Source organism: Taudactylus pleione, unplaced genomic scaffold, assembly GCF_031769625.1.
Source record: "Taudactylus pleione unplaced genomic scaffold, aTauple2 ptg000086l, whole genome shotgun sequence".
In the NCBI taxonomy this organism is placed as follows: Eukaryota; Metazoa; Chordata; class Amphibia; order Anura; family Myobatrachidae; genus Taudactylus; species Taudactylus pleione.
This window is the reverse complement of record NW_028284488.1, coordinates 20611022-20633356: the sequence shown is the minus strand read 5'-3', so window position 1 is coordinate 20633356 and position 22335 is coordinate 20611022. Positions and strand designations below refer to the sequence as shown.

Below are 22335 nucleotides of genomic sequence, written 5' to 3'. Positions count from 1 at the left end.
TCCATAAGCCTAATAGACTTCTAATTTCCAGTGCTGACTTATAAATGATAGTAACCACTAGCTGTTGCCCGCAGCTTTGTTCACGATGTAATCGCTTCTGTCAAAAATGTTTTACTTGATGTTCTAGTTGTATTGCTTTGCATAGGGGCCCTGTCGTGGGAGTGGCCCACGTGACCAGCAGCGCTATACAGACTGGTGGCAGCAACGCCTTCACCCACCAGTCACACCAATGTAACTGCTATGCAGCCTATACTATTCAAGTGAATGCTGGCCCAAAGCACCTCTCCCCCCACCGCTTACCAGCCACGTGCATTGTGCCACACCTCTCTCTTGCATCGATGATGTCAATACATTTTGTTTTTGTTATTGCTCAGCTATGTGGCGGATTGAGATGAAACAGTCCAGGTTATTTCTAGGAGTTTCCAATACAAAATGATTTTTATGAAAATTTTGCGCAAACTTGGAACAAACAGACAGACACAACGCTCTTATAATATTAGTATAGATAAAGGAGCTAATGAAAATACATTTTTGTTTAAGAGACATGCAATAAAGCAGAGGATAAGGCAAACTGTTGTTAGAACTATACTTACATGACAAAGGTAAATAAGTGTAGTTACAAGTATAAAAAAAAAGAATACAAGTATATTCTTGCATAAAAACATATTATAAATATTTTCATATAAAAACAGTGATTGATGAGAAATGTAGTGAGTAAACATATAAAGCTCAGTTGAAGTAGAACTGCCATAGACAATTACAATTTATTTTTGTGCTATTGTCTCTAGTGCTTAGATGTAACCATATATTAATGTTTCATCTGGGCAGCAATAAATAATTCAGTAGGAGAAATGCCACATTTTTATATTTTTAGCATAAGTATGTCTGTTTTGTTCATTGGCAAGACATTCTGGCTATCCGTGGCAAATGGCTCATACATGCTGGAAGCATCATGACTCATCCCTGGCTTACTGAGATGAAAGAAAGGCCATCGGATATTATTAACATCAATTTATGCTAACAGATCAGCACCCGATACAGTTCTGGTGTTTTTTATTTAGCTAAAATCTTATTCCATTTTCTGAGACTTCAGCTTAATGTTAAACATTGACCATAGGCAAATGACTGGAGGTTCATGTCGTATTCTTGCTTTCTCTCTACTTTTCTTTATTTCCCTTTCTAGAATAAGAAAGAGATAGAGGTTTTAAATTAGAATAAAAAATACATTTATGTATGAAATACAAACCAAAAAAGAACTATTTGTTTAATAACAAACAGATGTTCTGCCATATTGTTCAAGAATGCTTAGGGGTATATTTATCAAGAGACAACACCATTTTCAAAGTAGCAGGTTCAACATAGAAGACAGCAGGTTGAAGACAAATAGCTTATAACTATGGAAAACTACTGGAACAGGTATGGTTTCAGGTTTGTTTGTTCACTCCATCATCAGTCTTTCAGACGGGCCCTCGGCCTGAGGCTACCAGTCTTTAAAGTCGGGCACTGGGGCCAGTCAGGCACTAGTAATCTTCAGGTATTAGGTATGGGAGGATTTTGGTGGTGCACATCAGACAGCAGCTTATGTGCTGGTTTCTCACCATTTTCACAGGGTTCCTTGAGTCACATGAGCATTAAAGATAGGCTCTAAGTTACTGTACTTCCGTTTTCTGCATCAGTTTTCTGTCACTTCCCTAGGACCATTCCCATTATTTGGAGGCCTACCTTCTCTCTCCCAGCTCTCTTAGGGGTACATGTACTAATAATTAAGGCACTGCCGCTATTATCCATCTCGCCGGGAATATTTTCATTGTTAATGAAAATGTCCTGGCTATGTACCAAGGGGGATCTCACAGGGACAGCGGTTGCGGTAGCTGCTGTCCCCACGAATTATATCCCCAGCATTTAGGAGAAATCTTTCACAGAAGTGAAAGACTTCCCCGTGGGAAGCTGACACTGCGCATGTCCACAGCGTCAGCTTCCGGGACTGGCCGGAGGCTGCGCCCCCAGAGGCTAACAGTAGTTTACACTATCTGAAGATGGTGTAAACTACTGGGGCAAAACTCCGAAAAGCTTTGCTTTTTGGAGTTTAGTACATAAGGGACAGATTGTATTGACAATCATTTCTGTGAAATCTCCTGCATTGTGCTATTAGTACATAGGCACAATACATAAAATTATGCAGAAACTGTAGTTTCTGCATAATTTTATGTAAAAATCAGCTTGATACATAGGCCCTTAGTCAGGCTTCCATTATAGGAATAATCTGGGTTTCTTATCTTTGTATTCTGTTAAACAGGAAAATCAAGAGGTAGGCATCCAATGGCACTGCAGCTGCTAAAGAACTACACATCCCTGCATGCCCTGCCCCAATTTTGATGCTAGTGCATGCTAAAACTGTGAAAGGTCATGCAGGGATATGTAGTTCCACAGCAGCTGGAGTTCCACAGGGTTGCCTAACCCTGACATAATATATTGGTTTCGGGCCCAGATACTTTGCCTATCTCCCGCCTTGGCCAAAACAAAATGAGGTATGGAGTGTGGGGGTGTTTCAGTACCTTTTGCTAGTCTGCTACCTCAGACACAATGTCCTACTATATGTAAGTGTGTCATATATGAAAACCATCATTCAACTTCAGATAAAATTATAAACTGATGTTACAAGAAACATTACCATTTAGTTTCCGCGTCATTTTCCTCCATACCCTGACGATGCCGCAATACGGCACATTAACTGTTCAGCGATTTACATGTAACTTCAGTAGTCTGGGACTATTCTTCTGATCTGTTCTAAAATTGTAATATGTTGCTAATTTATAATAATGAAGAGTGTAGTTCCTATGTATTTATGCCATAGGACATCCACTGTACTTTATGAATTCTACCAAATACTATTGTTGCAGATCAATGGATGTATATTCTAGTAACCTAAGCACCTTGTACTAATGTGTTTTTTTTTTATTCAATAATGTGACAACTATTTTGTTCTCGACTAACAACAATTTGATATATATGGCAATCATTTTGTGCAAAGAATAATGCTTTTTGGATATTATTGATTTTAATTATATGACTAACAGCATTCTTCATTTACACAACAAATGTGAATTGTTTGCCCTGGATCATGTACGGGTAGAATACACAATTATTTTTCCTCTCATGGTAATTTTTCACCAGAGTTGTGACTTGTTTACAGCATTTGTTTCATTGCTATTATATAGAGTGGTTTGATTTTAATTAAAAGTGTTTATTACGCCTCATGCATCTCAAACATGTCTGTTCACCATCTGACAGAGACAGCTGTATCATTGGTATCTTTAAACAAACTGTCCATTTCATTTCGTATTTCTGGATCTGTATATGTTAAAAATCTTGTGTCTGAATGTCTGGTGTTAAATGCAGTCTTAAAATATTCGTTACATCTGTAGTAGTGTCCTCATCTAACCAGGCAACAGCATAACATGAGGATTTCTTCTCTTCTTTCATTCGAACAATGTATGGTAAATCAATTGTAAATTTCAGCAGCTCCATGAGTAGGTTCTATGCAGTCACATGACGCAGACCAAACTATTCAGTTTTATAGAATAAAATATTACCAACTGGCTGCAGCTTTCTTTCCAGTAATACCAGAGTAGCACAAGTGGCAATTTTAAACTTAAGTGAGGACTTCGTACAAAGTTAACAAAGTGTCTCTGCAATTGCAATGTTGTATATAAAATCATAGAATTTCAAAATGTAATATATGCCTTCCTTTGAGGGACAAATATAAATCATATCAGCAATGTGTGTCCCAGAAATCCAGGAAACTTACTGAAGTAGACAGAGAAAATATGGAATTGAAAGTCCAAATGAGGCTTCAGAGAGTATTAGCAGTTAATGCCCATTCCTCTACATCTCAGCCCATTTCCGCTGGGTCCAGTAGTTTTAATGTCTGACCGTCCGGTGATTAGCATTACTAATAAGTGCTGAGAGCACAGAGGTGATTATTGGGATTGGTTGCAGGTGGCTTTATAAGTCTGTCAGCAGCACACTGTCATTGCCTGTCAAATGATTAGTTTGCACTGTGCTCTGTATTTGTATGGTTGTCTGTTGGGAGTTTTGATAATCCTTGTCTGCTACCTGTCCTTACCACGGTTTAAGGAGGGATTTCCAACGTTAAATCTCCAACTCTGCAAATTAAGATGGCGGTTCAGAGATTAACTCATCTCATCATAACTTGGAAGACTTATAAAGTTTGGTCCATACAATATTTGGTTCAGGACTGATCTATAATTTCATTATTTTATAAGAACTCTCTCTATACAATTTACACTGTCCTAATTTATATAAAGATGTTTTGAGATTTTTATTAATATTGTAGCGCACTCTTTTTTTTCTTGTAAGTAAAAAAATTGTTTGTTTGGTCCCCCTAACAAGGGGCCTGATAAGAGGTTCAGCTGGTGTTAAAAAATTGTGTTAGTATTTTTATATTATGTATCGCAAGTTAAGGGCATTTGTTTGTTTATGTATAATAAAAACATACTTCATAGCAAGGTGATTAAACTGGATTTATTGGAGGAAAATAGTCAGCAGACATCCCTTCAGCTTCTCATTATGGTGGAGTTAATACGTATAGATGATTGTCAAGGCAGAGAATCATTTTCTACATGAAGGTTCAATTGTGACATTACAGTCATATCTGGGTGATTGGAAGTCAGCGGTTATCTTTACATGCATTGTAGAATATAACCCTTCTGTTCCTTAGAATAGAAACTTAAATGATACTTTTACCTAAAACAGCAGCATAAATCTGGTAGTATTCCCTTTCATACCAGAGCATGCAACATATTGCAGTACATGCTATCACTGTCATCTGCGTCTTACATATTCTAAGCCAATAATGAAACTAGTAACCTTTGTAGACTAGAGCAACTGCAAGAAATGACTGTGCCATGGTACAATGCTGCTGTATTGTAGGTTTACAACTAGCCACATACTTTTTTTTTAATCTTAGTTATTACATTTATACAGCATATACTTTGTTAGATACGCTGCTATTACAGAAAACGTTGTTACATACATGTTGAGGTTACAGAGAAGAGGGAAGGAAATTATGTATATTCACATCTGAAGACCTTTAAAAATATAGGTTTACTATATATATATATATATATATATATATATATATATATATATATATATATATATATATATATAGTCACCTGGAAACCATTCCGTGTACAATAAATGACTCCCACTTTCATTAGAACAGCCAATGTCCCCATAATCACTAGTGTTAGGTATATGTTTGCCCATTTAGCTGGAGGCCACCGTGATCATTAGGAAGGCAGCTGGCAGTAAGGGAGAATATAAAACAAAGGCTTTGCAATCTTTATCATATTTTTCATTTTGTAAAGGAAAGCAAACTATCAGGTAATCATTGTGTAGACTTTGTTACTCTATTTATCAATATTAAAAAAAACAACAACAATTTTTGGGGCCATCAGCATGTTTCTAAGTAAAAATCTGAAACATAATAAATCTTCAGTTTGATTATATTCCTGCTTTAAACCAGATTTCCATTTCTAGGGGACTCTACATGCTGTTTTCCCCGCTCCCAAAAAAATAAATGGGGTATTGAGTTGTAAGAAGAGATCCCATACCTATCTTAAGCTCATGCTATTTGCTGTTTTCAAATAGTCATAGACTCTGTAAATACACATAGTGGTGGAGATGAGGCCCTCACTCACACACTACATAACACATAATACACAGCATAGAAAGACATATAGACATACTGTTACATGCATAGAAAACAAAACTGCTTTGTCGACACACAGTGGTGACATTATGTCCGGCTAAGCTGTGCTTAACTAAACAAAGAACATAGACACGGGAATACTGCATAGATAATCAGCACAGGACATTTGTCACAAGAATGTGTTGCAGCTCTTCTCAAGCCATTCCTATCCACATTATAATGACTCCCGCGGATCTACTGCTCTAACAGGAGCAGATATAGTTACAGAGTGTGGATATTTGTCTCTTGAAGAACAGTACTTTGGCCTGGAATTATTCCAACAAAATGGAAAAGGCAAGGCAAGTAGGGGAGAGATTGTTAAATACTTGAACATGCATTGTAATTTCATGCACTTATTTTGTATTATTTCCATTACTAGGCATTTCTGGCACTGAAACATACAAACTCTAAATACGAGGTCTGCCCTGCATCTGAACTCGAAGGCAAAAAAATGGGAGATGACTGGTGCCTTAGAGGTTAATCACCCATGTGTTACAGGTCTGAGGCTGGGTTCTTTTCTGTGTGCACGTTTGCTCATTCTTTCCTACAAATGACTCAGACAAGTTATTTATTGTGATCTATCAAAAAACAAACAAACACATTGTTTTCCCTGCGTTGTAAACATAACAACGTATCTCAGTCTATGCATAACGGTCATTCAGCAGGGTTGGGTACGAGATGCCAGCACTCAGGATCCTGGCTGTCAAAATCCCGACATATTATCTTTTGCTTCTTTTATTTAGTTACTTGTGTTGTACAGAGTTGCCACTAGCATAATGTGGACCACCCACAGCTATAGCGAGCGGCCAAAACGATGGTCGCGATGGTCAAGACCATCACGACCATCGGGCTTGCGACAAGACCCTTGCGGTAGGGTCTCGCTGACGCAAGCCCTGGAGTGCTTTTGGCTCTATCAGAGCCAAAAGCACTCCCACTGACATCATTAGTGATGTCAGTGGGGCCGGCCCCAGACGGGAGGCGTTCCCATGGGAACGCCTACGTCTGGGCAGCCACGCCCCCGGCATGCCCGCCAAAGGGGGCGTGCTGTCAATTACCATCGACAGCACGACCCCTTTGGTGCGAGACTCATAATGACGGCTTGGCCATCGTTATTCGGGTCTCGCGCATGCGCACTTGGGGCCGCTTGCGAGCGATCAGCGCTCGCGAGCGGGTCTGAATCAGGCCTCCTAGTCTGTTACCTAGGGTGCCAATCATTAGGGGGCATCTGAAAACAAAACGAAAGACATTACTCTAGTCTTTTAAATGCCCACACAGAGCAGCAGCCACTGGGAGCCAGCAGCTTCTTACTTATGAAACTCTGGTTTCTGCTCCTCCATGTCAGTGTAACACTGTCAAGATGCAGCAGGGAAGGATGCAAGGCTTGAGGGGAAAGGGTGAGGCTTCTATGTGGGTCTATGGCACCTCCAGGGCGTGCACTGGACCTGACGCGGTAACATTGCTTTAATTCATTTTCCTTTCTGAACTGTGACTTTTCCTGCCTGATACATGTATCCTGATAGCAGGCTTCAGTCAGAGATGCTGTGTGATAAGTGTACATCTTTGAATAAGGCCCATAGTCCACTGTCATTTTTAAAATGCCTCATCTTTAATTCTTAAATATACCTGTTAATGTTGTTCTATAGAAAATGAAGTAGAATAGATCGATTGGCATGTTGTGTCTACAATGTGCAGATACTTCGTACCAAGATGCAAAGGTCTTTCATTTTTACAGCATAGAAACAGCAGCTCATGGAATCTGCTCCATAGAAATCCATTACAGTATACTGATTTCATAGGCTTACAAGTAGCCCTTGTACATGAGTCCAAAGCTTATCAAAAACGAGTGCTTATCCAAATTTCCTAACACCAAATCTGAGAACCACCACCCTGTCCCCTATAAGTGATTGTGTCTCAGGAATTACTATAGCTGCACACCCAGATCCTGATAAATGGATGAAGAAACCATTTGTCTGCATATTCCTGATATTAGGCATAATGGAGAACAAACCCAGTTAGATGTTTTTTCAAACAATACAACAATGAACATTATAATACGGAGTTGCCAGTTACATTACCGACAAGGTACAAATGTACAGTTACCCATAGCAACCAGATATTTCATTTCACTTACAGTATTTAGCACTAGATCAATGAAATGTAGTCTGCACTTTGTCAGTAACTATACTAGTGTGGGTGTTTCAACTTGTTTCCAGTCATGTCAATTGTTTACAAACCATATGTATTTCAGTTATAAAAAATACTAATAATTAAAATGTACAACAGAGACAAGACTTTCTTTAACAATGTCCCAACCAATTCTGTAATAATTGAACCCTGTTTTAAAAGATGACTCCTATATGATTAGAAGCAATATGAACAGATATAACTGCATTTTATCCATCTGTATAAGAGCCAGGTTGTCTAAATTCCCATTTAGCACTTCAATTGGTTCAAAGGGCTATTTCTGAATCCACAAGTTCTACAATTTTTTACCCACCATATCAGCGACATTTCAGAATCCTCCCAAAACAGTTCTGTGCCATGAAATCCATGGCCAGACATAATGTACCATTTGTAACATGCTTGCTACATGTAGGTTAAAATGAGAATACCTTTAATATGTTATGGTATAAAAAAAATGTCTCCTTTTGTGTCAAATATGCTGTGTTTTTTTTTTCTTATTACTAACACTGAACAGATGACAGTATGTATAAACAGATAGTTTGATGGAGGTTGACTGCATGTTGTTTTATCTCTCGAGACCTGATTTCACTGATCCACCCATTTTTAGTTGAGTTTGTAATACCTTATTATGATATATTTGGCTATTGTCCCTGTTTAAATAACAATAAAATAGCAACATAAAAAGTTAATGTGCCTTTCTACTATTTGTACAGTATATTAAAATAAAACAAAAAGATATATAAAAAAAAAAAATTGCATTTATGATATGGATTCAGTATGCTGATTGCCCTGACCATATGACTGCAACGAATACATTATAACAATGAGAATTGTCTGCTCACCAAATCTCTGGGTAAAACAGAGGCAGAAATAACGTGAAGGTTACTATTGGCATATTGATAGATGATTATTATTAGCATCTTTTTACAGTTCTAAGCATGGAAGCCATCAGCAATGCTACATGTGTACAAAGTGACCACAATCATATGTTCCTGGTCTGCTCACAGGCTGCATTTATCAGTGTGGCTGCCCAGTGTTATAAGAGTGTAGCTGGAAAGAAATATATAGAGCATAAAATAATGATGCAGGTAAGTTGGAATCAGTGCAGCGTTGTCATATATTCTCAGAGTGCCTAGAAACAATTTAGCGGATGCAGCTGTCTGACCATAAGGGACTTAATGAATGAAATGATAATGTTCTTGCTTAAACAATATCTAAATTAAGTATTTTGAGCATGTTGGAAAATGATAAAGTGTCAATTTACGGTTATAGTATGTGTGTGTGTGTGTATATATATATATATATATACACACACATACATACACACACACACATACATATACACATGCAGTGCTAGAAGTAAGATGTGCGGGGGCCCATTTCAACAACCATGTAGACCGAAACCATCTTACTATTGAGTAGTGCAACTACAGACACCTTGGGGTATATTTACTAAAGTGAGAGTTTTTAGAAGTGGAGATGTTGCCCATAGCAACCAATCTGATTCTACTTAACATTTAACTAGCATCTTCTAGAAGATAATAGCTACAATCTGATTGGTTGCTATGGGCAACATCTCCACTTCTAAAAACTCTCAATTTAGTAAATATACCCTGTCCACAATAGATCCTGTGCCTGCTGCCTGTGGGTGTCATAGAATAGGCAAGTGCTTGCCGAACTCGGTCCTCAAGACACCCTATCAGCCCAGGTTTTCAGGATATCCATGCTTGAGCACAGCTAGCTTAATTCATATCTCAGTCAATTTGATTTATCCATCTGTGGTCAAGCATGGATATCCTTCAAATCTGGACTGTTAGGGTGCCTTTATAAAGATGTACAGTAAGTTATCTGTGGCTTCCCTGTTGGAATGCACACTCGCAATATGCCTTGTAGCCAAATGTTGTTGGATTATGTTGCAGGAGCCAAGTAGTTAGTGTGAGCCTCTGGTGTGTGGGGCTAGTACCTCAATGTATAAACATTAACATGTGTATGAATAGGGCGCTATTTCAGTTGTCTCAGACAGACACAACCCTGAATCTACAGTAAACAAGTTTCTAGTGAGACACCTTATTATTATTTTATTACAACACTGTGCGTGTTGCTGGTGGCTGAAGGGCTACATTTGTTCCCTGTCACTTTCTGTTACCTTTCTGAGTTATGTTGCAACAAGTCTAACATTTTTGTTATTTGTACACAAAAATGATTATTGTTTGTACATGTGAGATAAAAGTGGTGAGCGGGAAACAAAGGCTTTTATAAAGGAGAAGTGTGAAATATAACTTTTACTTTAGACAAAATTAAATGAAATTAATACAAAGAACTAAAAAGTGAATTAAATGAATTAGAGAATGTATTGGAATCATGGAGGGTTACTACAGTATATTAGCAGATCTTGTTTTTTGTCAGTTATATATTTTATACCATGATCTACTAGCTGTATACAAATGTAATTTATAGTGATTTATGAGTTAAGTTATTAACGTTTATTTATAGGGCACCAACTCTGCAGGAACAGTGGACTAATTAGCTTTTGCCATTTATTATAGAGGTGTCTAGATTGCAAGAGTTCTAATACTTTCAGCAAGCAAATGTTATCGGTCTCAAATCTCATGTTATTAGGATGACGTAACTAGCAATGTGCTCACAAATCTAGATACATCTCAGTAAGGGGTACAGACAGCACGCAGTCAGTGAAAGACAGAGGTGACGCACTTTTCACATTAGTGCTTGTAACTTGAGGGAAATAATGTTTTACCATTCACATTCATTTATCTCCTTATTGTATGAAATGTTGTGTGTTATTATTCATCCTGCTAACATGGAAATTAAGCTTGTGTCTTGTTGGACAAAAAAAATAAATCACAATATACAGTATAAGAAAAATAATCGTCTGCTAGATGCATAAGGTTAGGACATATTCAAAGATTTACTCCAGTTCTGCTCTGAGGCACCTCAGGTCCAAGCATGTAAACTTAGGATCTCACATGACATGAAGATACTGTATATTGTTAACTTGTATTCCTTGTACAAATCCAGCACATACACCATAGCTGAGCTAGTAGTAGTAAGCTCATTAAGCTGCAGGCTAGGTCTGACCTTAACCTGGAATATAAATAGGGCTCCAAAGCATCCCAGCTTCTGCCACCGGTAATGTGTTACTTGGATTGGTTATTCTGACACCTGAAGAACCTAGATTAACATGAACAGATAGTCTTAGCATCCCATAGCTGTTGTACTACATATGTTACCGAAGGAAAGTACAGGGTGGTGTGTGAAGCTTCGTGCACACTATACAATGTGTGCACCCAGCGATGGAACGATACGCTGTAAAGATACATCGCACAGGTCACACACAATATATGATCAGGTGTACAGCAGCGCAATGTATTGATCCATGCTGCATGTTACAGCATGGCATCGGTCATAGCATCATCCTATCTGCTGTGCAGCACAACAGATCGGAAATACACACACTGCACAATCCGTACTATATATTGTGCGACAGTCAGAGCCATAGTGTGTACCCAGCTTTATTGATCTTACATTATACTGGGGTCTCTGGGTTTTGTTCCAAGATTATGAGAGCACTAAAAAAAAGTTCTATTTATCAGAGACCAAACTTACATTTATATAGTAAAAGTGAGCATTTGAAATGACCAGTTTGTATTTTTTACATCTATTTTTGTGTTTCAACTGCTTTTCTTCAACAGATACAAATGTAATAAACTTAACACTAAAATAAGAACTAATAACAAAGACAGCTACTGGAAAAACCACAAAGATGAGGGAATAGATATTTGGGAAGAAATGATAACAGCAGGTGAAGACAACTTGGTTACGCGCCACCACACATTGATCATTTTTTTTTGCATGTTTTATAACATTGGGATTTGGCTTCCAAGTTACACATTCCCAATGGATTTTGCTGTTCTTCAGGTGTTTTACCTTTTTCCTCATTATCTGAGAGGTTACATATCTCAGCATATTAGTGTGTGGCTCATGAACTAGTATGCATAGTACGGACTGTCAGTGAGGCAAAACTGCTAATCAGCAAATTTTGGACCACTTTGGGAAATTGAGTATGATGAGAATAAAAACTTATATAAATTCATAGCTGGGAAATATTTCAAACACAGTGCTATTTACCGTGTCACAGACTGTGGGGGAGATGTATCAGATCTTCTAAAGAGAAAGTGGCAAAGTTGCTCATAGTAACCAATCAGCTTCTACAGCATCTATCATTTTATAAAATGTACTGGATAAATAATAGCTAGTAGATGATTGGTTGCTATGGGCAACTTCTCCACTTGACCTTTTTAGTAAGTTTGCTACATCTCCCCCTTTATATGTCAAACATTAATTTAGATTTTTTTTAAACTTTACATTACACATGCACTCCTGCAGCAGTACCGGGACATACATGATAAACCTTGTAACTATGAAGGCATTTGCCAAGTTTGTCAATTACTGTAACATAATAGATAATCTTAAATCTTTTAAAATCACTTACTGAGCCCTTTTTAATATGCTTTTCTTTGCCCTGTACTAGTACATGAAATTATAGGAGACACATTTTAAAAGTTAGAGGCTCAAAAGTGGAGTCGTGTGCTGCCTAAATCAGCAATCATAGGAATAAACAATTTGCTCAAACCTACTGATTAGCAAATAGGATTTTAATTAACTGCACTTTAAAGAACAACATTTTATTCTCCAAGTGGCAGAACAATATGGGCCTGTGTCTAGCAGCAGCAACACATGGTATCTGATCACGTCACTGTCATTCCTTTGTTATAGGACCATTAGTGAGGCATCAGGGGTAGTATTTCATTAATGGTGGAGGGGATCTTAGCAGAACTGTGGGGGTTCAGTGCACAACGAATTGGATGAAATTGTCGACTGATATTTTATGTCTGAGTACTTCTTAAAATATAGCAATCTGTTCCAGTGCCATCACTAGCAACTATACTCTCTGTATTCTTTCATACTCTCAGTTACAATACTATATTTCCAACATTTATGGGAAAAACAAACACAATTTGAATGGAAAATAACATATGAGAATAAAAATATAAAATAATCCACCAAAATTAGTATTAATTAAATAATCCAGTTGAGACCTCAATTAATGAAAAAAACAACAACATATACATTACCAATACCCACATTGAGAAAAAAAAAAAATCTGAAAAAACAATAAAGTCCAGTAGTAAGAATATTGCAAGACTCAGCACCAGATTCCGTCAAATTATTTTGCCTTGCTGGAGCCATTGCAGTTTGTAATACATGAAACCATCTTTGTAGCAGTATAAAATATGGCCATAAAAAAATTCCTTTTAATTATTATGAGTCCATCCTGCAGTGCACAATCCAGAATGACATCACGTGAGGAGAGTCTCCTACTCTCCGCCTGTTTTTCTTTGGCTGCTCATTTGCTCCCAGAATGCACTGTTGTGATTGAGGCTGGTCTCGGTCTACGATCTCCACCCACTGCTGTAATTGCTGAAGAGGAGGAGGTGACTCCAGCCAGAAAGCTATATGGGCTAGATGGAGACTTACCTGGAAAAGAAAGAAATACAAATATATATAACATTTGTGTAGCTACACCAGATATGATGTTTGGAGTCTTTATTATTTCATGTGGAAAGAATCTGTGAGGGAAAACTTATAGGTTCAATTTTAAAATTTTTGGTATTTCACTTTGGTATTCCAGGAATTGCTGAACTACTTTGGCTGTGTCAGGCCCATGGGACATGTAGTTGCTCATAGTTCGTGCACTTAACGACTAGCTCAGCTAGAGTCAATGAATGGTTGGAATAGCAAAGTACAATCACAAGAAAGAATTAGGGTTACCACAGGTTTATGTTTTGAATTACTGGCTATTAGTGAATTAAGTAATTAATTTCAGGATTTGTCAAAATCCTGAGAGTTTTAAGTTCAGCTAAACATTAGTGCCCTGATTTCCCTGGCATTGTACTGCATAGGGCACAAAGGTTATACTTTCCAAGAACTACATTTACAGTATAGATACAATGTTATCATTCATCCTGCTTCATTTTAGTCTGCAGAGTTGGTTTGGTTATCCACCAAATGCATTGTAAAGCATACAGATAACTAAGTACATCTCTATACCAAACACAAACCAGTGTCTGAAGAAAGTGCTGGCAAAGTTGCAGGAGGCTATTTTCACTTGTCCAAGCGTATAATGAGGAGATCACTGAACTTACTGTAGTCACAATCACAGGATACTTTGAGTGAGTGCATAAGAGACTTATTTCAAATAATTATAGGAAGAGGAGGATTAGAAAACAAACAACAATAATAATAAATCAGAAGAAAAAGAACAATAATAATAATAATAATAATAACAACAAGAATTAGGGGCCTACGTATTAATGAGCGCAGCACTGCAGGGATTACTAACGGTCCGTCTCATGACTGATTGTTTTAATTTTTACAAACATGCCCCGGCTATGTACCAACTGTAACTCACAGGGGAGCAGTAGCACTAGCTGCAGTACAGTAAAAGGACTTCCGAGCACACAGGGATGCCCCCTAAGCACATGACATCATGCAGAGGGGACGGGACCGCTAGCACCAGGAAGTACTTACAGCATACTTGCCTACTCTCCCGGGACTGTCGGGAAACTCCCGAAAATTGGGTGCCGCTCCCGACACCCCACAAGAGGAGGCAAGTCTCCCGCATTTCCGCCGCCCCTCCGCAACCGCATGTAAAAGTGGGCGGTTCGGGTGACGATGACGTGATTTGCGATAAATCGCGTCATCGTAACCCCGCCCCCTGCTTTGTAATGCCGGTAATATCAGCATTATAAAGCAGGGGGCAGGGCCGTGATGACGTGAATGCAAGGACACGCCCCTCTCCGCCCATTACAGCCGCCCGCAACTCCCTGCTGGGCCGACCAGGCAGCCCCCTCCCGGAAGGCAGCAAAGCACATGGCATGCTCAGAGTGCACTGCCGCAGAGATACTGGCTGCAGGGTACAGTTCCAGGCACTCTGCTAACCAGAAGCAAGGACTGCAGGGCAGCAATTGTGCCACCAACAGAGCCATGCACAGCGGAACCTGTCGCACACCCCTTGTTATGGCCCTGGCTAAGCCCTGTCTCTGCCATTTACATTTTTGGCATATTGGAGGAGTTCTTAAAACTTGTGACAGACTCCTCTATGCACACAGTGTCTATAGGCATAAAGTGGGTTATGCCATTTTCGCTTTTCCGAGTTTAGTACATAGGGTTGCAGTCCCCATTTATAATAATGGGGACTGCAATCTGCACCGCTAATGAGCCTTTTGGGTTTGATAATAGACTTCTTAGTCTTGGTCAACATAGCAAGAAATATTTTTCACTTTAAGACATAAAAAATATCAGAGAATTAAATATTATAAATAAAAAAAATATTAATAACATTTTAAAAGATAAATACATGAGCAATTTTTTTGAAGTACCTTTATTACTACTTATGACATGAACAACTACAATATTATGATATTTAGCTGAAACACACAGTTGATGTTCATTAATTGTATAATGATAAACAAGTACTCTTGAACAAAGTAGTACAAACAAATGTGTACAGAAAAATGGAAAATTGTAATGTAAAGTGATTCTGCACATTGACAGTCATTTGTAACAGCAAATATTACTTTGTACTTCAAAATACATTCATGTACTAGACTTCTTGGCGATGCTGCAAATTGTAATTTTTCACAGACATTTACGTAAGGAAATTCAAAATGTACTTCCCATCTCTGTACAGGCCACCGAGAGCTGAATGTGGCCCGGGTAAAGAGAAAAGGGCATGGCCCAATCCGGGAGACATGACCATGTCCCCTCTGAAACAAATCCCTAATATAGGCCCAGGAGCATTTTGTTCTCAAGAAAAATGGTTGTCACTTGAATATCTCAGTCAATAATAGAAACACACTGTAAAGTTCATTTAACTGAATGTTATTCTGACAAAATTTATTTAGGAACTTTCCCTCAGCGAAATGAACAAACCTGGAGTTCTACCAATAAGCCACACAAAGGCACGTTATAACATTCAGTATGCAAAATAGGTCACTGTTCTATGTATGTCTGTCTGTCTGTATAATATGTGTGTCCCAGAAGTGTGTGAGTGACATGGAGATGTGGTAGATTTTGTGTTTTGTACTGCAAAGGCAAATGTAAAGCACTTTGAGTCCTTTAGGAGAAAAGCGGTATATAAATAAAATTATTATTATTATAATAGATGCAGAGGGAATAGTACTAATATCAGTGGTGTCACTAGGGGGGCGTGGTCCAAGGGGGTAACACCAAAATAGCAGAGCTGTTCTGCTATTTTGGTGTCACAAGGCAGCGGTGATGGATGACGCGCATCCACATTTTGTCCGGAGAGGCTGGGGCCATCCCTCAGCAAGCCCCCAGTGTGACGGGAACAAGGGCGTGACACCTGGTCACACCCCAAAACATCATTCAACAGGGAACGTGGCTTCGCAAGCACAAGGCAAAAGAAGACCGGAGCTGAGGGGGCGATAGGGTGGGTAGGCATATAGGGTGACACCAACACCAGTGACGCCACTTTTTTACATTTTACTAAATAGTATTAAAAAGCATCCAACATTAGGACTAAATTAATTTAGTTCAACCAAATTTCCCACAGCTGAGTGTCTGCAAGTTGCACAGTTGTATGCAACTGGGTCACATCTCCACAGCGGACAACTTTAGACATGCTTTACCACATACTTGCCTACCCTCCCGAGACCTGCGGGAGGCTCATGATTTTTCAAGTTTCTATGAGAATCGTGTCATTTGGCCCCGCCCCTATTTAAATATGTTGTGTTCACGGCAAATCACAGCCAGGGGCGGGGCTTAATGATGCAAACCACTTGGGCCCGCCTCCAACACCAACTACCTGCTTACAGAATTATTTGGCATGACTGAGATAATGAAACCTTTGATTTTGATGGTTCAATGTGCACAAACTTTGGCTAAGGCACAAATTATTGAAAATATTGTATAAAATTACCTGCAGGCTGTGTACAAGGTGTATATAGCACATAAATGCATTCTGTGTGTATATGTGGGTCCCATTCCCAAGATATTTCATTATGATATGCACATATTCCAAAATACAGAATATTCCGTTATCCAAAAAATACCCCTGGTCCCAAGCATTTTGGATATTGGAGACTCAACCTGTATGACTGTTCACTCAAGGAATAAAAAAAGGGGCACATGTTTTTCCCTTGCATAGCAGGATGGGCAACTCTGCCAGCTAAGCAAAACGGGTCATTTTTTGGGAAGCATTTATCGCTTGCGATTCTGTCCAACTCAACATGAGCCATATACTTATTTCACTTTGTTACACTGAAATATAAAATGTATTGGTTTATTACCCTACCAATGTTTAACATTATGATGAGTCCCAACGGGCATTACTAACCTTTTTTAGCAGTTTGACTTCTGCTCCATGATAAATTAACCTAGTACTGCTCAGCTACAGCTGGACAAATAAGACAGTTTAATATTTTCCTATGCAGTTTACAGTCATTGGAAAATATTCTGGTTTCCTGTTGGATACAGTTTAGTTAGAATAGATTATGAACGGTCTACATTGTGTCACTGCATTGTAATCCTTTTTTTTGTTAAATGAGACTTCAGGACATTGCAGAGCTATAACCTGGATGGTACTGTAAGAATACTACATCTATAAAGCCCCATCTATTTCATGGAATCCTAGGAAGTAAAAGATATGAAAATAAATATTTATATATAATTTATATAATAAAACGGATTATTCAAGAGAAAAAAGATATTATACTCTGATGAAATATCCTGTGCTTATGGATGGGACTGTTTGGTGGATAATAGTGGAGCAATAAAATAATAGGTTGTCAACATTGCTGCTAAATACAGCCATTCATTTATCATGGAATTCAACCATTGCTCTATGATAACGAATACACAGTTCTGCCATGAAATACGGAGAACATAAACTTTGTGGAAGGAATTTCTAAATAAATATATAATACTAAGAGCAACAATTTAAATGGACATTTAGAAATATTATGTACTGTATGACACATCTACAGAATACTTTAAATGCTGAACATGACCATACTGCCACGTGTTAAGGTCATTCATGTTTACAATGGTTTATAAATATTAAACTGAAGAAAAATTGCATAAAATAATGAAGTATCTAAAGAAACCCTGGTCAGATTTGGACCTGGAAAAACAAGATAATTAATACTGCCACAATGGATATTAATGCAAGCATGTTTACTGGATTATCAGCCTCAGATGTAACCGGAACATATCACCAATTTAACTATCTGCTTCAGGCACCATATCAGTGGTTCATGGGTAGTGGTGTTGGGACACATTGATGTGGCATTAGTTTACATTAGCATTAGTTTACTGAACACTTGTCTACTCTAGTGGAACATTCGGGAGAGTTACAAATTTTTGTGGAGTCCCACAAAATCTTTGTAAAGCCGGATTCGCATTCCACTCGCTTCCTAATGAAATAGTGGGACAGGGTTCATGAAACGTGATTGTCAGCGAAATGCAAATATTCATGCTCTCTGCGTGATGCTGCGATTTGCGGTAATATGTCACATGGTGTGGAACCATAACAATGCTATTTGCCTCACCACGTTCCCCACAGTGGCTAACAGCAGCTCATCTCCAGAAGGAGCCAAGTAATGTGGGTATAACACATGTAAATGGGGCTGGCAATGGAAACTATTGTATACCATGTCAGCATGCCCACTTTCATTTTAACATGTCTTGCGACAAGATCTTTGTGAAAACTACTTACACCATTCAATGTGTTTAACACATTTTGACCTTCAATGACTTCTCGAAAAGTAGTGTTTTTAAAAAAATAAATAAATACATTTTTTATAGGATTTGCCTTGGCTTTTAAATGTACTTTTGCAATTTGAGGCATTTTCACAACAATGATACAGCAACATTGTGTCACAAAATAATATCACATGCCAGGTATGTCACAGTATCAGAAAGGTTGTGACTCACCACACTAGATTGGGAGATACTGTAGCTACTGTATAGTCAGAGCCGTAACTAGACTTTTTGGTGCCCTGGGCCAGAAAGAGCATTGGAGCCCCCCCCCTCCCAATTTTTCAAATAGGGGCATTAGATGCACACCCAAATAACTGTCATCCCTCATAGAAAAGGACCATGACAAATCTGATGATGAAGGGGTACCAAATGATGCTACTGTACCACTGTTATCCAGGTATCACTTCCAAATAGTGTGAATCCAAGGCTGAAATGTTGATAAACAATCATTATGCAGTATAACTCACCAGCTCTAGATATAGGAAAGTGCTGGTGCATATGCAGCAAATAGCAGCAGGGATATTCGTGTATGTACTCTGCACAGGCAACTGTACTCACCGGCAAGGGTACTCGAGGTGTGCTCGTAGTATTTTGAAATGTGTGTGTTAAATAAAAGAGTATGTAACTAAAGGTGCTTGGAGAAGTGTCCAGATGGAGGGGGAGTTGGCCAGGGAGGAGATAAGGGAAGCCAGGAGGTGCCAGAGACAAAAGAAGAGGAATCTACAAGTAAAAATGACTATAAAGAGAAAATTTACAGACTTGAACAGCGCTCTCTGCCCTGTGCCATGGCACATGTCGCACCACCCTAGTTACGGCCCTGGCTACAGTGAACACTATACAGTGATAGGCAACCTGATATACTGTACTTCAGGGGCTGCATGGAGTGGCCATCTAACCTTCAAAAGGGTTGCAAATTACCCATAGTCTCAGTCATTTAAAACAAAACATTTATTGGAAGACTCTTATGGTGCATACACACGATCAGATTTTTCCTTCAGATATGAACGATAATGATTTAAAAATCGTTCAGTCGTTCATATCTGAAGGAAAATCGTTCATATCTGACATGCCTGAACGATGGACGATCAACGATGCGCGTTCCCGTTTGTCAGATAACGATATCTGACATCTGATGGGTTTGCAGTCAGACTTGGACGATTCCATTCATTTTAATGCAGTCAAAAATCGTTCAATCGTTCAAAACTTTGGTAAAATCGTTCAAATCGTTCAGTCGTTCATCTGACAAATCTGACAAGTCTGACAAATCTGACCGTGTGTATGCTCCATTATCAGTAATAACATATAAACAGGCATTTACATAAGCATTAAGGGTATAATGTGACAACAAAGCAGAAGGAGTTCCACAAGTTCCAAAGGGCAGGCATGCTGGCACCTGTAGTTCCACTGTAAAATACAATAGTACATAACTATTTAACACATTATTATCCCCGTACCCACAGCCCAGGGGTGCGGGGAAGAGCCCCGGGCTGACCGACTTAGGCCATGGAGCCCCGGTGATAGGGCCTCCTGGCTGTGGCATTATACCCCGGTTGGTTTGGGTCCGGGGCTGGTTTTCAAATATAGGGGGACCCTACACATTTTTTCCCCCCTATATTTAAAACCAGCACTGGCCCTGCAGCCAGGTGCTGGTTCCTAAATCACGGGGGAATCCTACTCGTTTTGTTCCCCATAATTCTAGGAACCAGGACTGGCTGAGCAGTCCGGGGGTGGTTCTGCTTTTGGGGGGGACCCTATGTAATTTTTTTTTATAAAAAAAACACTTTAGATTAATTACACATTCAGAAACATACACAAATCACACTGATCTGTGTATGTTTCTGCAAAACTTGCAACTCAGGAGGTTGTCTATTTGAAACTTAAATTTCTCTGCGAGTTTGCTACAATCTCACCCGAGATTGTAATCTCGATTCTTGGTAAATTTCTAAATTGCATATTTTTCATGAAAAGTACTTCAGAGTTTGGCCAATGGTGAGTTTCTCACCCAAGTTTTTCAGTGAAAAATGAAAACCCTCTCCCAAACTCACATGAGTTTGTCATTAGTAAATTTGCGAGATGAAAAACATGCCTAAACTCACCCGACCAAACTCGAATCTTAGCAAATTTACCCCTTAGAATCTTCAGGGAGTTTGCTACTATTTCAGGGAGCCTCCTTGATAATCAGGAAGAGTTGGCAAGTATGCCCTAAGTGTGTATTTTGTCTGAAGAAAAAATAAATAAATCTCCACCTTTAACATAGATCCATATATCTGTCTCTCCTCCACTGCACAACATAAATCTGTTTTTAACTGTGGAATTAGTCTATTTTTCCCAAGACAATAACAAACTTCTCCTGATTGATTATGCATGGTGTACGATTATATTTACATTTTACGTACATTTCAGATAGCTGTTTTGGTCATTAGTACTTTCTAGCTGATGATTTCTTGCTAAGCGTGTGTTTTCTGTAACATTGCAGTATTCCTATGAATCCCCAGAATCTTCATGTCCATGAGGTGTCCAGCTGTGCAGTCTGGGGTTTGTATAGGAATATTTGTACACTGTGCCATTCATCTAAAGTAATATAGTTAGGGATCCATGTATCCTGTGCTCTTCTTACTGGAAATGTTAACTCACAATGCTGATTTTTCTAGACTACAGACAAATGATTTTACTGCAAATGACACCAAAAATAAAGTCAGCAGTGATATGTAAAGACAGATAAAAGTTCATACCATAAAAGTTCTCCTGGTTTACTTTGTTTTTTAAATAATGTTTTTTATGCATTTTTGTAATGAGAGAACACCAAACAATTAATCTACATATTCCAGGCCTGATGCTGGACAGAAATCTGCTGCATACTTGCCAACTCTCCCTGAATATCAGGGAGACTCCTTCAAATAGCAGTAATCTCCATCTCTCCCTGAAGAGTCTAGCAATCAAATGTTCTCCACTTGTATGCACAGAGAACATGTCTAATCGCTTGTATGCAGAGTTGTACGCATCATGTGGTGTGCCAGCAGGGGAGTAACAATAGCTCCCGCAGACCCGGCGGTGGCTTGGGGGCTACAGATTCCATGCGGACTGGCGGCACGCATAGAATCTGCTGAAAACGTCTCTCCACAAATGGCCGCTGCCTAGGAGGAGACAGATGCTAGAGGTCCTACTGGACCTCTAGCGTCTGTCAGGGCAGCACATAGCGTTACCCGGAAGTGCCGGAAACACTGGCGCCACCGGGAGAAGATGCATAAAGCTGCATCTTCTCCCGTGAAACCCCTGACAACGAGCATGAGACCCCTGATAACGAGCATGAAACACCTGGAAACGAGCATGAAACCCCTGGCAATGAGCATCATGTGTGTGGAATGTGTAATGGGCATTATGATGTGTGGCATATTGTTTAATAGGCATTACGGTGTGTGGTATAATGAGTAATGGGTATTACGGTGTATAGCATAATGAGTAATAGGCATTACAGTGTGGAATAATGTGTAAAAGGCATTACAGTGTGTGGC

General features: G+C 39.0%; 1 protein-coding gene across 2 annotated transcripts in view; it reads right to left on the bottom strand.

The window, feature by feature from the left end:
* Positions 1–1122: 1122 nt before the first annotated feature.
* CAMK1D (calcium/calmodulin dependent protein kinase ID) overlaps positions 1123–22335 on the bottom strand; it is a 456946-nt gene continuing 435733 nt past the window's right edge. Inside the window, exon 11 of one of the 2 annotated variants that reach the window (XM_088468914.1) lies at positions 1123–1179. In XM_088468914.1, coding sequence (XP_088325040.1) covers positions 1178–1179 — 2 coding nt within the window. In that variant the 3' untranslated portion in view covers positions 1123–1177. Of the gene's footprint in view, positions 1180–12874; positions 13517–22335 lie in introns of those variants that run through there. The other variant, XM_088468913.1, reaches the window with a different exon arrangement.